This window comes from Vombatus ursinus, unplaced genomic scaffold (genome assembly GCF_900497805.2).
Source record: "Vombatus ursinus unplaced genomic scaffold, bare-nosed wombat genome assembly UNPS02008961.1, whole genome shotgun sequence".
Classification (NCBI taxonomy): Eukaryota; Metazoa; Chordata; class Mammalia; order Diprotodontia; family Vombatidae; genus Vombatus; species Vombatus ursinus.
This window is the reverse complement of record NW_020948739.1, coordinates 13956429-13974913: the sequence shown is the minus strand read 5'-3', so window position 1 is coordinate 13974913 and position 18485 is coordinate 13956429. Positions and strand designations below refer to the sequence as shown.

Sequence of the window (18485 nt, the reverse complement as noted above, 5' to 3'; positions counted from 1 at the left end):
GAACGGGACTAAATATGTAGAGTCAACTACATAGAAATGATAACTGAACCCATGAGGGCTTATGAGGTCACCAAGTAAAAGTAAAAAGAGAAAAAAGTCAAGAACAGAGCTTTAGAAGAAATCCACATTTAGTGGACATGATCTGGATGATGATCAAGCAAAAGGAGAATGGGAAGGAATCTTCAGAAAGGTAGGAAGAGTTAGGCGTGGTAGAATACTAGGCTGAGGAGGCTGTGCCTGGTGGCTTGAGTTTAGGAGGTCTGAGTAGTAGTAGGGCTAAAGTCAACTGGGTGTCCACATTAAGTTGGGCACTAGCTCAGTGATCCTCTCGGTGCTCCATTAGGGAGGGGTAAAGAAGCTCAGGTCTAAAAAAACAGAGCAAGGTAAAGCTTCAATGCCAAATAGCATTGACATCAGAGCTGGGAGTGGCAGCTGTACTTCTAATCTGAGACAGAAAGAAAGAGCACGAAATAAGAAAAAGAGGAGAAAAAAAGAGAGTAGCATCAAGAAAATACAAAAGGGACAAAGTATACAGGAAGAATGAGTGGTCAACTGTATTAAATACCACAGAGAGATCAAGATGAATGAAGACTAAGCCAAAATCTTTAGAATAGTATTTCTGGAGAGCAGTTTCCAGTTGAATGAAGTCAAAAGTCACAGATATTTGGACTGGATTGGAAAGAAATGGAAAGACTAAAAGAAAAAGTGGAAGCTACTGAGACAGATAGTATTTTAAGGAGCACGGAGGAGGAGAAAGGGAGAATATAAGGCAATAGCTAGCAGGCATCTAAGTGGGTGTGTTTCAAGGATTCACAACATTTTGAGAGTAGCAGGGAAGGCAACAGAAGATAGGGAAAGATCAAAGATTGCAGAGAAGGGAAATGACTGAATGGGAAATCTGCTGGAGAAGACTAGAAAGGCTAGAACCAAAGACACATGTAGTGCAGTTGGCCTCAGTGAGGGAAAAGAATATCTCACCATCAGACCAGAATAGAGGATGAAGTAGTGGTGTTGTGAGATGAGGAAAGGAAACTCAGAGTGAAGATCCTTGATATTTTTGGCAAAGAATCAGGTAAGGTCCTGAGATAATAAAGCAAAGGAAATGGGTGCTTTAGCAAGTTTGAGGACAGAAAAAATTTAGAACAACTGTGGTGAATAGGATAATCAGTTAGGGAGGAGTATAAGAATTACTTTGCAGCAACGAGGAGCCTTGGTAAGATTAAATAATAAAAGGAAGTTCATAAATAAGTATTTAAGTGCCTACTATGTGCCAGGCACTGTGCTTAATGCTTTAGAAATATTATTTCATTTAAACTAGGAGGTAGGTATTATTATTATTATTCCCATTTTACACTTAAGAAACTGCTGCAGAAGTTAAGTGACTTGCCCAGGGTTACAGGCCTAGTATCTGAGGCCACATTTTTACTCAGGTCTTCCCACTACAGTTCAAGGAGTCTATCCACTGTGTCACATTGCTGCCTAAATTTTTAAATTTAAAAATAACATTAAAATAATATACCCACTAAATATTTGCCAAGTAAGACTCTTCAAAAGTAAAAAAAGCATTAGATGTATATACAGTACATTATATGGGTTCACAGAATTGATGTTTAAATTCTTACAATTAAAAATATTTAAATATATTAGTCCTGAGACACCACCATAAACAAAACCAAATTTTGTTAGGAATTTGTTAGAAGGTTAATTCTTTCATTTTAATTAAAATGTCTAGACTATAATTTTGTCTGCTTAAAGTTTACTAGAAAAACCAGTAAGGGTAAGAAATAATGTTAGAAAAATAATGTAATATTGTTTATACCATAAATGAGTAAATTTTTTTTCTGAATGTAATATAAAATACAAAGTAAAATGTCACAATTTATACATGGGGGGAGGTATATAAGCCAATCTGAATAAAACGTCTCAATTTTGAAGTGTTTTTGAAGAAATGCCCTTTCACTACTTTAAGATATATGTATTTTATTGTACTATGTTATGGAAATGATTGTTTTATTCCAAAAATTGAAAATAAACTAAATAGAAACTAAAAAAAAAAAAAAAAGACTTATAGGGTACTATAAATAGCTACTAACATCTTATGTAGCAAAGATCTTTAGACTTCAACTAGACATTCTTCAACTTAATATACCGATTTTTTACTTAAAATTACTTCAAAAGTAGTCTCTAATTTTAAAATATAGTTTTAATTTTTTATATTTTCTTTTTCAAGATTATAATACTCAATTATTAGATTTCAAATGAAATTTAACTAAATGTTGAATTTTCTAGTGTCATTTCTTACATTACCATAGATTTTGTGGTTCATAGTGTTATGTAATTAATCTACAATGCTGGAAACCAAGGAATTTTGTTACTGTGAAGATTCACCTTTCAATGTTTAGATCTGGCCTCAGACACTAACTAGCTGTGTGATGCAGGACAAGTCACTTAACCTTATTTGCTTCAGTTTCCTCATATGTAAAATCAGCTGGAGATGGAAATGGCAAACCACTCCAGTATTTTTGCCAACAAAACCTCAAATGGGGTCACAAAAGAGTCAGACACAATTGAAACAACTGAAGAACAAAATTTTAAAAGGAAGACATCTGTACATTACTTTTACTACATAAGCTAATGAAACAATATGAATTTTTCCTTGTTTATACCCAGGTATACTAATTTCCATGATAATTTATAGTAATACAATCCAAAGCAAAAACAATGCTCAGAAAAGCAATTAAAAATGCAAGTAAAATATAATATATATTATTTTTAAGGTATAAATTAGTGATATTGAGTTACACATCTGTATTTGAGAGTGGGAGCAGGAACCTAAGGGAGACAGCCCAAAAGAAATCTCATTGTAAAAGATTAAATAGGAAGGACCAAATAGGAGCTTTAACTACATGGATCATAATCAAGACAAGTTTAGAAATATCTGTGGTATCAAAATAAATTGATAAATAATATCTAATATGTAATAAAATCCAGGGAAGGTAACATTATTTATAAGCCACTAACTGACCAAGGAATCACATTTTCTTTTTCTTTTTAATTTTATTTCTCTACACATAAAAACTTTTTAAACATTTGTCTTCTAAAATTTTGAGTTCTGATTTCTCTCCTTTCCTTCCTACCTTCCTGCCTCCTTATCTATGTGCAATCATGCAAAACATTTCCATATTAGCCATGTTGAAAAAGAAAGCACAGAACAAAAAAATCAAGAATAAAGAAAGTAAAGAAAAAAAAAAGTATGCTTCAATAGGCATTCAAACTCAATCACTTCCTTCTCTGGAGGTGGAGAGCATTTTCATCATAAGTCTTTCGGAATTGTTTTGGATCACTGTATTGCTGATGATAGCTACGTCATTTCACTGTACATTCAGTTGATCACTGTACAAAACTTCTACTGCTGTGAACAATGTTCTTGTTCTGCTCATTTCATTTTGCATTAGGTCATCTAAGTCTTCTCAAGTTTTTAGGAAAGCATCCAATTATATGTACCACAGTGTTCAGGTATTCCCCAACTAATAGATATCTCAATTTCAAATTGTTTGCCACCATTAAAAGTCGCTATAAATATTTTTTGCAAATATAGGTTCTTTTCTTTTTTCTCTGATATCTTCAGGATACACAGCGGGCATACACAGTCTTATAACCCCTTAGTTCCAAATTGCTCTCCAGAATGACTGGATCAGTTCACAACTCCACCAACTGTGCATAGTGTCTCAATTTTTCCACAACCCTTCAAACATTTCTCATTTTCCTTTTCTGTCACATTAACTGATCTTATAGATATAAGCTGGTAACTCAAGAGTTCTTTTAATGTGCATTTCTCTAATCAACAGTGATTGAGAGCATTTTTTCATATGACTATAGCTTTTATTTCTTTATCTGAAATCCCTATTTACATCCTTTGACCATTTATCAACTGGAGAATGATTCATATCCTTTTAAATTTGACTCAGTTCTCTATATTTTTGAGAAATGAGGCCTTTATCAGAGAAACTTGCTGTAAAAAAATTCCCCCCAGTTTTCTGCTTTCCTTCTAATCTTGGCTACACTGGTATTATTTCTGCAAAAAGTTTTTAACTTAATGCAATCAAAATTATCCATTTCATATCCTTTAATGCCGTCTCTTAGTCACAGATTCTTCCCTTATTCACAGATTGGACAGGTAAAACATTACATGCTCCCCTAATTTGTTTATATCACCCTGTGTGTCTAAATCATGTACTCATTTTGACCTTACTATAGATGTTGGTGTATATCTAGTTCCTGTAAAACAGTTTTCCAATTTTTCCAGCAATTTGTCAGATACTTAATTCTTGTCCCCAAAGCCTGGATCTCTGGGCTAATCAAAAACTAGATTACTGTAGCAATTTATTACTGTATATCATATACCGAATCTATTCCACTCATCCACCACTGTATTTCTTAGCCAGTGACAGACTGTTTTGATGATTATCACTTTATAATACAGTTTGAGATTTGGTACTGCTAGGCTATCTTCCTTCACATTTTTTTTCATTGATTCCCTTGATATTCTTGACCTTTTGTTTGTCCAGATAAATTTTGTTATTGTTCTTTTCTAGGTCCATAAAATAATTTTTGATAGTTTGATTGGTATGGCAGTGAAAAAGTAAATTAATTTAGGTAGAACTGTCATCTTTATTGTATTGACTTGGCCAACTAATATCTCTCCAATTGTTTAGACTTGACTGTATTTGTGTGAAAAGTCTTTTGTAACTGTGTTCATACAGTCTCTAGGTTTGTTCCAGCAATTGATGCCCGAATATTTTATATAGTCTGCAGTTATTTTAAATGAAATTTTTCTTTCTATCTCTTCCTACTGTACTTTGTTGGTAATCTATAGAAATACTAATGCTTTTTGTAAGTTTATTTTACATCCTGCAACTGTGCTGAAGTTAACTGTTTCAACTAGTATTTTAGTTGATTCTCTAAAAATTCCATTATATTGTCTAAAAAGAGTGAGAGTTTTGTTTCTTGACTGCCTACTGTAATTCTTTCAATTTATTTTTCTTGTCTTACTGTAATAGCTAGTATTTCTAGTATAATAATAACGTTAACAATGGCCATCCTTCCATTTCTATTTTATCCTCTGGTTCTAGGATATCAGGGAAGCTTTCCTTTATAATTTCTTAAAATATGATGTCTAGGCTCTTTTTTTGATCACAGGTTTCAGGTAATCCAATAATTCTTAAATTCTCTCTCCTTGATCTATTTTCTAGGTCAATTGTTTTTCTCTCAGTGAGATATTTCACATTTTCCTTTATTTTTTGAAGTCTTGTGGAGTCATTAGCTTCCACTCGACCAATTCTAATTTTTAAGTTACTATTTTTTTCAATTTTTAAGTACTATTTTTTGTACCTCTTTTTCCATTTGGCAATTATGCTTCTTAAAGAGTTCTTTTCTTCAATGGATTTTTGTGCCTCTTTTACCATTTGGCAAATTTTGTTTTGTGAGGATCTATTTTCTCCAGTATTTTTTTCAACCTCTTTTACCAAGTTGTTGACTGTCTTTTCATAATTTTCTTGGATCATTCTCATTTCTTTTCCCACTTTTTCCTCTGCCTATCTTACGTGATATTGAAAACCCTTTCTGAGTTCTTCCAGGAATTCTTGTTGGGCCTGTGTCCAATTTACATTTTTTTCCTCCATTGAAGTTTTGCTTGTAAGCTGCTTTGAAATTTTCTTCTGAGTTTACATCTTGATCTTCCCTGTCAAGATAGCAACTTTTTATGATCAGGTTCTTTTTTTCGTTGTTGTTTGCTCATTTCCCCAACCTATTTTTTTTTTTTTTTTACTTTTAATTTTATGTTAAAGTGGGTCTCTACTCCTGAGGTAAAGGAGGCACTGTCCCAGGCGTAAGGTTTTTTGTGTTGCTGTTTTCAGAGCTAGTTCTGGGAATCTGTATATTTCTGATGCTTCCAAGGTGGCATGATTAAGAAGTATGTTCACTGCTTTCCTGAATTGTGCTCTGGTCTTTACCCAGGAAGGGACCTTGTTCCCCTGTAACCACAAGCACTAGTGCTCCTTTCTGCCTTGGAACTGAGACCAAGGCCTCTACTCCCTTGTGAGTACCCAGAGACTCTCTTCTCCTTCCTAGAATGGTGACCGGGTCCCCTGTTCCAGTTCATCTCCAAGTGCTAGTGCTATGCCCTGGAGCTGCATTCCAGAAATGTATATGGGCAACACAGCTGGGGCTTAACCCAGAACTAGGAAAGGGTCTTAGAATCACAAAATCTCAATTGTTAGAGACGTCAGAGGTCAATAAAGCTATCCCATTCCTGAATAGGAATCCTATCTACAACACCTATGACAAGTGGTCTCTGAATGCCACTTGAAGCCCTTCGTGATGTATAATCTACCACATTCTGAGGTAGTCCATTCCACTACTGAACAGTTCTAATTGTTAGGAAGTTCTCCCTCATAATAAACCAAAACATATCTCCTTGCAAATTCTATCCTCACCCCCTTACTTCCAGGACCAAGCAAAACCAGTCTAATCTCTCTTCCATATACAAATACTTCAGATTCTTGCATATACCTATCAAGTTTTTGTCCATTCCCCCAAACCCTCCAATCTTCTTCATGCTAAGGAGATGAAAACACTAGGCTTGATGAGTTAGTTTAACTGACTTGCCTAACATCATACAGGTAAAAAATGGGTATGGGGTGTTTAGGAGGGCTAGCACCTGGTATGAGGGCTTGCAGAGCCCTTTTCAGTGCTGCCTTTTCAGTGGTGTCTACCTGATTCACGCAACTCTTAACTGTGGCTCCAAGAAACTAGTATGCACAGCAGCCACATCATCTCAGCAAACAGGCTAAACCTGGTTGAGGGTAAACAACAGGCCTCAAATTCGTCAGTGAGGTAGGTGGATGTTGGTTCTAAGTATGTGAAGACTTTCCCAGGCAAAATGGGTGGATGAGAATAATCTGTTCCAATAGCCATGAAGGCTGCTGAAACAAGTGCTATGGCATGCTGAGCTGTAGAATTTGGTCACCAAGGTCATATACTGCATTCTAGGCCATTGCCAGTTGTCTTGATTTTTGTCTTGACGCTAGACTTTGATGACAAGAAGACAGAGTGAGGCTGACACTTTGTGCAACTCTGCCTCACTTAAATCTAATTCATATGCAAGTTGAGACATCACCCCACGAAGTCATTAGTCCTCTTCAAAAACAAAGGACAAACACAACAATAAGTGGCAGCCAGGACTAAGGTCAAAAGGGCAAGGAAGTATACATTTCAGTCATATTTCTATCACAAGTGCTTAAAATTAGAATGATGATTTTATCGCTTGATGGTGAGGTAAACTTCAATTAATCTGAAAAAATTTATTCTAGGAATACAATTCCATTCCCCAGTTAGGCCAGATAAGTATATTGATCATAGCTTTGTACCAGGGAAAACTTGGAAGAAAACAGCTCCATACAGGTTTTGCATCCATCTTAAATATGATAATGTCCATTTTATTGACTAAGTAACTACCATATATATTTTTTTTCTCAAAGTACTTATACTCTACTGGGAGCAGTGGGGGTAGGCTAAACAGAAGATAATATACAACAAACATTACAGAGTTGCAAAACAAAATGAACTATGAGAGGTTCAAGGGAGAAGGCTATTAATGACTGGCAGATCAAGGTAGATTTAGTGAAGGAAGTATTCTCTATTTGGGTTCTAAAGGAGAAGGATTTCAACAGTCAAAGAGGAGAATGAGGTCACACCAGGTATAGAGTGCAAGGTGTGTTCTGGATAAAGGTTGTTCATGTTGGCCTGAAGGTTGTATGTGCAGACAGGAACAACAGAAAGCTGAAAAGTGAAGTTTAGTGAAGGCCTGGGAGGCCAGTGAGAGGAAGATGAACTGTACCCAGGAGGCAACAGGGAGTTGTTGGAAGATTTCTGAGCAAGAGAACTACATGACCAGACGGATGAATAATGTGAGGGGTGAGGATAAAGAGCGAAGGCTCTTACAATAAGTAGTCCAGGCAAATGATAATAAAGAACTGTACTACGGAAGTAGGAATAGAGAAGAAGCTAGGGATAAAATAGACAGTGTGATGGTGAAAGACAGGGCTTGGTAACAGTCTGGATATGAAATATGAGGGAGTGGAAAAAATCCAAAAGAAAACAACAGACATGATGTAGAGAAAGGCATGATGGTACAGTGGAAAAAACATGGTTCATGGTCATTAACAAGAAAAGTCATTTTTCATGGCTTTGTGACTATAGAATTGCTACCACTTCCTGTCATTTTGGTATAAAGTCAAATAGTAGCCTTGCCATGGCATGGGAATTTAATACACATTTATGATATTTAACTGACTCTAGTTTACTCATGCTAGTGGCAGGGAATATAGGGAGACAAAATTGGGGGACATTACACAACCTCTCCCCTACAGATATGTAATTATTCTGAAAGTGAAACAAAATACCAAATGATCTCAAAAGCTTATGAGGCCTAAATGTTGACAAATGCACTGAAAATGAATAATAATACTAAATCATCTTAAATCTCCCTCTTCCCCAATTCCTCTACATGTACATTCAAAACAACATTTCTGTCCCCTCTCCACTCAAACACATGCCTTCTTTATATTCATATCTTTTGCATGAACAAGACAAAAAAAAAAAAACTACATCAAAATGCATATAATTAATCAGTAATCTAAGCTCCATGACATCCAAAGGCAATCAGTGTCTTTTTTGGGGCAAAGAACCTTTAAAAAATATTTTAACTAATTGCAAATATGATGAACATTTACAACACTTCATGATGTAGTCACTTACTTGGTATTTATGGTACATACAATAAATAGAATGGAATTAAATATTCTAAAATTAGTGATTTTAAATGAAGGAACAAGTATAAATACATATGCATGTATAGTGATTAGACTAAGTATTTAAAATACAAATAAATGTCAACACATACACAAATACAGGCACTAACATACATGAGAGAGATAAATGGTTTTTGACCACACATTTATTACCACATTTTAGTATCTGCTGTATATTTTCTAATGCAGCAAGCAATGAGAGATTAGTCCAGGCAACAAAACAATAAAAAACTGTCATCCAATAAAAGTAAAAAGGTTTCTATTAGTCCAAAACTGGTCAATAATAATAAATTTACATTTTCAAATTAGTAGTTCTTATTCTTAAGATTAACTTTGTATAATAAATTTCTTTAATGATTAGGAACATGGGACTCTCATTTCCCATAGGTGGATCAGGTATTTAGTATATGTGATGTTGATTAATGATATTAGCTTGCAGATAGTCAATAAAATCTTCAACCAAAATTTTTACTCCATATAAAGAAACTGCTATGAAATAAAGTTTCTGATGACTTGGCAAAAATTTTGCCCGTTTCTTTCTTCCATATCAGCATGTTAGGTTTAACTGACTTAACAGGAAGGTTAATAAACTGAATGGCTATGCCATGTACCAGCCATTCTCTCTGTATCCTTAGTACCTAACATACCACCAGAGTAAGTGCTTAATAAAGGCTTGCTGAATGAGTGATTAGTATCCATCATTATTAGAAATCTAGTTCATTAAAAGAGATAAAATGACAATTGGTACAATAAAGTAGTTGATGTTATTCTCATTTTCTCCCATGAGATATGGAACGTCTTCAAATTCAGAAGGCAATTTAAGTGCCACACTGTTGTTCAATCATAGTTTAGAGAAAAGGAAGAATAAAGGGGGCAAAAAACTAAACCAAAATAAAGTATGTTAAATTAATTTACTCATTAAACACCTACACAACAATAATAAATAAAACTTTTTAAAAGATAAAATTATCTGATAAATTCATTTGCTCTTCCATTGCTTTACAGCCATGGAAAGTGAAACAATTAATTAAAGCGTCTTGAAATTTTTCCTTACCTCCCACTCTTTGGCTGCAGCTTCAGAATCATCAGTAGTTTCAGGCTCTTCAATTTTCTTTACTACTATAAATCCTGGTTCTCTAGTAAATTCGCCAGTATCTTCTGCATATGTTTCTGGACTCCACTGAATGAAGAATGCATATAAGTGATCTGTCCTATTAAGTAAAGCACAATAGATACTGGTGTCATTAAATTTACTAGCATCAACCTCTACTAATGTCTAAAATTCCCTCAGAGGACAAAATCAGACATGAAAATTCTATAAGTGTATAATATACATTGAAAACAATCTGCAGGGGCAGTGTGGCAGCTCTGAAGTTAGGAGGACTCAAGTTCAGCTCCGACCTCAGACACTTACTAGCTGTGTGATCCTGGGCAAGTCATTTAAACCCAATTGCCTCAAAAAAACAAAAACAAACAAACAAAAACACTACTGCACAGCTGAAAGTTAAAAATAATAGAAACAAATTTTTACATGTTTAAGACACTGTGAAAAGGGTGCTAGATAATGTCAAAAGATTTTTAGGTTCAAGTCACACCTCTGCCACTTACCTTGGTATGTACAATTTCACCTCTTTTGGCCTTAGTTTCTTCATATGTTAAAATAAAAAGGGGGAGTAGGGAAGCACAATTTGAAATAGCCCTCTAATGTTCCTTCTACAATGCTCTAAGTCTATAAGGCACTGAAATCAATCTAACTAAATCTCAGGCATTCATTAACTACCAACAACATATGAAGCCCCTCTACAGAATTTCCTGACAGTTTGGCTCCAATACTGTAAGTATTAAATGGAGTATGATACCTTTTGTAACTGCCTCTGTACAAGCTCACTTCCTCATTCCAGGGGTGTTGGTAAAAAAGTAAGAACTATACAGAAAGATACTCTCATGTGATTTATTAAGGCAATCTTTATGACTAATCTCTCATATAACCAAGGAAGTATATGAGTTAACTTGCCAAAGTCAATGTCCTAAAATGACAAATGCTGGAGCAGACGTGGGAAAACAAGTACATTAATGCACTGTTGGTGGAACTGTGAATCTGTCTAGCCCTGCGAAAAACAATTTGGAAATATGCTAAAAAAGCATTTAAGCTGCGCATACCCTTTGACTCAGAGATTGTATCATTAGGTTGATAATCCAAAGAAATTAAAGAAAGAGAAAAAGGACTCCTAAATGTACAGGAAACATTTAGAGCAACTCCTTCTGTGGTGGCAAGGAATTTGGAAACTGAGGAGAAACCGATCAAGTGAGGAATGACTGAACAAGGTATGGTATATAAGAGTGATGGAATATTCTTACGCTTCAACAAATGAAGAAGGGGATGGTTTAATAGAAACCCAAGAAACTTGAATAAACTGATACAAAGCAAAGTGAACAGAACCAGTAGAAAAATTAACAACAACATAGTAAAGAAAAACAACTGTGAAAACTTTGGAATTCTGATCAACGCAAAGACCAATCATAATTCCAAAGGATTCATAGCAAAACATGCTTATCATCCTATCAAGAGGAGAAGGATTTGGAGAACAGATGAAGGCCTATGTTTGTTTGCTTTGGGTATGTGTGGGTAGGCATGGCCAATACAGAATTTTTGAAATTTTTCTATATATGTTGGAAATGGGTTTTATTTTCCTTACTTTCACAATTGAGGGAAGAGAGTGAAATGAAAAGAGGACAGAAATTCTGACCTTGAAACTAAATTGGAAAAAAGTTTTTTAAGTTGTTGACCTAGGAATTTAAACTCATTTTAACAATGACCATATGAAATAAAAGAAAAAAGATAAATTATACAAAAATTCCTGATTATGAACAATTCTTTTTATTTTTTACTACTTTGAATTAATGAACCTATCTATTACCATTCGATAAATGAGAGATAACTGAAAATGTTAGTTACAATAACATTACTATTTAGAAAATATATGATTAAATCTTTCAAAGATAGGTTTTCATATGCAATGCCTTCTTTGTGGAAAATATAACCTAATACTAGCAGCATATTAATTTTAAAATTAGTTTCAATAGTGTTTTGATGGGTTGAATAAATGAATAAGTGAGATGGGTTGAGTCACCTTATGAATTCTTCCTTTATAGTTAATAACATCATCAGTTAAGAAGTCAGTCATAAGACATGTTTGGACACAATTCTCCAACCAAATACTAAACTAAGTTACACATATAAATGTAATGTCTTAAAACCATTATCATGGTCTTTTAGAAGGAAAAAAAATTATAAGTTGGCATATTCACCTTTAAAAATCAATGAATCTAAAGACATATACATTTTGATTCAATAATCAATCATCTAATCTGTTATCAAAATCTGTATTTTTTTCCTCTGATTTGTTACTCATTCTGGTAAACAGTCTAGTTGAGAAGGTGGGAACCTTTAATAAAAATGAAGTTTGAGGGTTAGCCATTGATTTTAATTGTACATATTATTCATCATAATTATTTAACATGGGAATATCAATTAACTGACTAGTGTCTGATAACAGACAACAAATCAGTATAGTAGAGGTTGTGTTCTCAACCCAAAACTTTTGCATTTTGTATTTCAAGTCTCTTAGTGGCAGCCACTAATATTATCAAAAGGGCATTCAAAAATGCCAATTCATCACTATTATATTCAATTATCACTTTCCGATGCCAATGACCTCCAATTAAGAAAGTCATTAGTTAAATGGATTAGTTCTAGATGAACATTAGTCAATATTTAAACACTTAAAATGTAAACAGCTTGACTGAAACAAAAAGGGAATTTCAAAATAAGCAAAATTTGAGTAGTTTTTAAACTACTTTTTAAAAAAGAAAGTTTTTTCCTACTTAAAAAAAAAATCAACAATAGGCATTAATGTTTCCATATACAATGAAGACTAGAAAAAGTTCTATTTATAGAGATGTATGTATGGATGTATGTGTATATATATATATGCATGTGTATATATGTATGTATGGATATATGGATGTATATATGGATGGATGGATGGATGGATGGATATATGAATGTATATGTGTATTTAAATATATTTAAATGTATTTAAATAACATTTAATATGACAGGACCCACAGTGCCTTTGCTTGTTTCTGTCCTCTTCTGAATGTCCTTCTGCTCTCTTTTGTTGTATTTTTAAACAGTTTTACTGATATACTTTTGTCTTGTATTTTTAATTACTATCACTAACCTCCACTATCACCCCCCAAAATCACCTCCCTTCCCAAAATACCCTTCCTTGTAACAAAAAAGAACAGTAAAGAAAAATAATTCTAACTAGGCCTTTTCCAGTTTCAACCTTATGATCTGATAAGTAGACCAATAGATAAAAGACAACAGAACCTAGGCATCTGGAGGACAAAAGGATTAATGAACCAAAAAAAAAAAAAAAGAAAACATCAATCTATCTATGAGGAAAAGTACATTGGGAAATTTAGAAACTACTTTGGAAGTTAAAATAATGTTATTTGCATTTATATAACACATAGTTCACAATAATCTGCCTTGTAGATATTTATATCAACTCCCTTAGAATATCAGACATTTCTTGGAGGCTAGGATAGTGACTGGTACAACTTTATTTGATAAAGAGCTAGAATAACGCCTTAAACATAATTAGATACATAGTCATATAATTGTTGAATCATAAACAGAGTTTGAAAAATCTACTAATTCATACAACACTGTCAGTGTTGGATTTGGATTCAGAAGGCCTGAGTTCATATCCCACACTTGCCTCTCTACTATCTTAACTGTGTGACCCTGGGCTTCAGCTTTCTCAACTATAAAACAAGACTTAAAAGATGTGCTAGTCCCCTCTAGTTCTAAAATAATGATCCTATAAATGCTATGCATATGTACACACAGATTTTATTAAGATCAAGCAACAAACGTTTAGTAGGCACTGAAAATACAAAGATAAAAAATGAAACAGTCCCTACTCTCAATGGATGTATGTTCGACTGGGGAAGGCGATATCTACACATAAAAGCAGAAACAGAATAAACATACAGAATAAATTCAAGGAAGTTAAGAAGTGAGGAGCAATGAAAAGTATCATGGAGAAGCTGTTGATTGAGCTGGGTTTTAAAGTAAGTTAGAGACCCTATAGGACAGAAGTAAAGAAAGAGCACATTCCAGGCAGAAGTTGGGATAGAGGGCAGCCAGGGGGTGCAAAGGCAATAGATGGGAGATGGAGTGTCATGAGTGACAAATAGAGAGAAGTCCATTATGGAAGCACCATAATATATAGGAAGAAGTATAATGTAGTAATGGGGATGGAAAGAAAGGTTAAGTTGTGAAGGCTATTTAAAACAAAAAATTGGAATTTATATTTTAGCTGAATGATAAACATGAACCATTCAAATTTATTGAAGAGAAAAATGAAATGGTCATATCTGTACTTAAGGAAAATCATTATGGTAGTTGTGTGGAGGTTGAACCAGAATGAAAGAGACAGGAAGCAAGGGACTAATTAGAAAGCTATTACAACAGTCCAGACACATGGGGATGAGGGCCTGGACTAAGGTGGTGAGAGTATAGAGAAAGCTGCAAGATAAAGTATTTATTAAGTTTTTGCTATGTGTCTGGCACTGTGCTCTCAGCACTCGGGATACAGATGAAAGTTTTAAAAAAAGGCACATTCTACCTTCAAGAAGCTTACATTCTAATGGAGAAAGAAAAAATGTAAAGATCCAAAAAGCTACTACAAATAGGGATGGTACACAAGGCAGGAAGGAGAGAGAGCAAAGGATATCCCTGTGGGGTCAAGGCTGCTGCTGTCAAGGAGGCAGAAAATTCCAGAGTGAGGAGTAGAGGCAGGAGTAAAAAAGCACAGCTAAAGGACCATATGAAATAGTAGTCTAGACAATGGAGTTGCCAGTCAGAAAAAAGGATTGTGGGGTAGAGATATTTCAAAGGTGAAAGGCTACTCAGAAGGAAGTAGAAAATTCTGCAGGATGAAGAGTGGAGCTGGGAAGCATAAATAAGATTTAACAGATGATTAGATATATAGAGTGAGGGAGACATGAGTAATCAAAGATGCTGTTGAAGTTATAAACCCGGGGGGTCAGCTAGGTGGCTCAGTGGATAGAGCACCAGCCCTGGATTCAGGAGGACCTGAGTTCAAATCCGGCCTCAGACACATAACACTTACTAGCTGTGTGACCCTGGGAAAGTCACTTAACCCCACTGCCTAGCCAAAAAAAAAAAAAGTTATAAACCTGGGATCATGGAAGAATGGTAAGGCCTTCTACTGAAACAGTTCAGTAAAGTAGAAAGGATGGAATAGAGATAATGACTTCAGTTTTGCAAAAGTTCAGTTTTTGTCTGGGAGATCTAGTTTGAAATGTCCACGCGAATAACTCAGGGTTGGATTTTGGTAGAGGTAAGTGGTATAGGACAAGGGAGAAAGGGACTCAGGAGCAAAAGATCATACAAATATGTCTTTATGTATACAAATATATACGTAAAGATGTGTGTATGTGTATGTATGTATGTGTACATACACATATATACATGATTGTCAAAAGAAATATTCTTAACAGATTATTTTTTATTTATAAGAATCTATCCCTCTTCCAAACTTCCCTATAACTATAATTGTCTGTCTTCTCATTTATGATCTATCTTTTGCTCAGTTAAGAATTCCACCCAGACACAGTTGTGAAAGGCACCTGATCTTGCTCTGTTCTAGTTTAAAAAACAAAACAAAACTGCATGACCTTTTATATACATTTTTAGCTTACTGTAGTACAAGATCCTAATCAAAACCAAATTTCTACCCAAGTGCTTTGTAGTTTTCTCAGGAAGCCTCGTCAAAAGGAGGAGTCCTTCTCTCAGTAATGTATGTTCTTGAGTGTTGCAAAAGTGGTCTACTGTTGTTTTTTTGCCTGCTTTTTATTCTATTTATTGCTTATCCATTCTGTTCAATTCATCTACTTTTCTGTTTTTGATGCCTACTGATTTCTAATATTGTTTGAGATCTGGTAATGGCTGTCCTCATAATCTGTATTTTAAAACTATTATTTCCCCCAAATTTTAGATATTTTATTTTTACATATGAATTTTGTTATTTTATATAAGTCCATAAAGTATTCTCTCTGGTAATTTAATAAATCTCTAAATTAATTTTGGTAGTCTAACTTTTATTATCTTTTTTTTTTAAAGGCAATTGGGGTTAAGTGACTTGCCCAGAGTCACACAGCTAGTAAGTGTCAAGTGTCTGGTCTAAGGCCGCATTTGAACTCAGGTCCTCCTAACTTCAGGGCCAGTGCTCTATCCACTGCGCCACCTCGCTGTGCCCTAATTTTCATTATCTTGATAGGACTCAACCATGATCAATGACTATCTCTCCAATTATTTAAGTCTGACTTTATCTCTGAAATGTTGTGTAATTGCATTTGTGTTAGCAGGTTAATTCCCAATTTCTGCATTTTACAATTCTTTTGAATGAAGTTTCTTTATTGGGGAGTAGAGTTATTAGTATAGTTAGTTCTGCTATAACTTGGCACATGTAAAATCATGTAATTGCTGTTGTTCAATTTAAAGGCTGATACTATAAGCAAACTGGGAGAGCAAGGAACAGTTTACCTATCAGATTTATGGAGAAGAGAAGAATTCATGACCCAACAGGAGATAGAGAACATTAAGAAAAGCAAAATGGTAACTCTGATTATATTAAATTGAAAAGTTTTTGCACAGAGCTAACACAACTAAGATTAGAAGGAAGGTAGAAAATTGGGAAAGAATTTTTATAAGTCGCTGTGATAAGGGCCTCATTTCTAAAATATACAGAGAATTAAGTCAAATTTATAAGAATACAAGTCATTTCCCAATTGATAAATGGTCAAAGAATATGAACAGGTAGTTCTCAGATGAAGAAATTAAAGTCATCTACAGTCATATGAAAAAATGTCTAAATCACTATTGATTAGAGAAATGCAAATCAAAACAACTCTGAGGTACCACATCACACCTACCAGATTGGTCAACATGACAAAACAAGAAAATGATAAATGCTGGAGAAGATGTGGGAAAATTGGAACACTAATGCATTGTTTTGGAGTTGTGAACTGATCCAACCATTTTGGAGAGCAATTTGGAACTATGCCCAAAGGGCTATCAAAATGTGCGTACCCTTTGACCCAGCAATAGCACTTCTATAGGGCTATATCCCAAAGAGATCATACAAGTGGGAAAAGGACCCACACGTACAAAAATATTTATAGCAGCTCTTTTTGTGGTAGCAAAGAATTAGAAATTGAGAGGATGCCCATCAATTGGGGAATGGCTGAACAAGTTGTGGTATGTGAATGTAATGGAATACTATTGTGCTATAAGAAATGATGAACAGGCTGATTTCAGAAAAACCTGGAAAGACTTGTATGATCTGATGCTAAGTGAAGTGAGCAGAAACAAGAGAACATTGTACACAGAAACAGCCACGTTGTGTGATGACTAATATTGATGAACTTACCCCTTCCCAGCAATACAAGGATTTAAGACATCTCCAAAGGCCTCATGATGGAAAATGCTATCCACATCCAAAGAAAGAACTATGGAATTTGAATGCAGATTGAAGCATACTATTTGCTATTTTTTTCTCTGCTGTTTAGTTTTGTTTTCTCTTTGTGGTGGTTCCTCCTATTGGTTCTAATTCTTACTCACAACATCACTAATGTGAAAATATGTTTAATAGGAATGTAAATGTGTAACCTATATCAGATTGTGCACCGTCTTGGGGAGGGTGGTGGGGAGGAAGGGGGAGAAAAATTTTAAACTCAAAAGCAAATGGAAGTGATTGTGGATAAATCAAAATAAAAAGAAGAATCTACACCTCTTCCAAACTTCCTTATAATTAATGAGGACACCAACATCTCTCTAATCACCCAGGTTTACAATTTCAGTGTCAGCTTTTTCTTCTCACTGTATCACTTACATGTGCAATCAATTACCTCATCTTGCCATTTATATTTCAAAGCATCTTCCAAAAAGGTCCCCTTCTCTCTATTCACAGCTACTACACTATTTCAATCCCTTATCACCTTTTTTTTAAATGGTAATTTTTATTTATTTTTTTGTTTTCAACATTTACTTCCACAAGATTTTGAGTTCCAAATTTTCACCCCATCTTGCCCCTCCCCCCACCCCAAGATGGCATGCATTCTGAATACCCCTTCTCCTAGTCTGCCTTCACTTCTATCTCTCCCTCCCTTCTCTTATCCCCTTCCCCTTCAATTTTCCTGTAGGGCAGGATGTATTTCTGTACCTCATTTCCTGTATTTCTTATTTCTCAGTTGTATGTGAAAACATTTTTTTAAACATGTGTTTTTAAAACTTTGGGTTCCAAATTTTCTCCCTTCCTCCCTCCCTACCCACCCTTACTGATAAGGCAAGCAACTAAATATAGGTTATATATGTGCAGTTATGCAAAACACTTCCATAGTAGACATGCTGTGAAAAACTAACTCTATTTCCCTTAATCCTATCCCACTCCCCCCATTTATTCTATTCTTTCTTTTGACCCTGTCCCTCCTTAGAAGTATTTGATTCTGATTACT

The 18485-nt window shown here is 34.6% G+C and overlaps 1 protein-coding gene across 8 annotated transcripts in view; it reads right to left on the bottom strand.

The window, feature by feature from the left end:
• Positions 1-18485, bottom strand: part of OXR1 (oxidation resistance 1) — a 477474-nt gene that overhangs the window by 23769 nt on the left and 435220 nt on the right. For all 8 annotated transcript variants that reach the window (XM_027849945.1, XM_027849948.1, XM_027849947.1 and 5 more), the window contains one exon: positions 9925-10081. In XM_027849945.1, coding sequence (XP_027705746.1) covers positions 9925-10081 — 157 coding nt within the window. The remainder of the gene's footprint in view (positions 1-9924; positions 10082-18485) is intronic.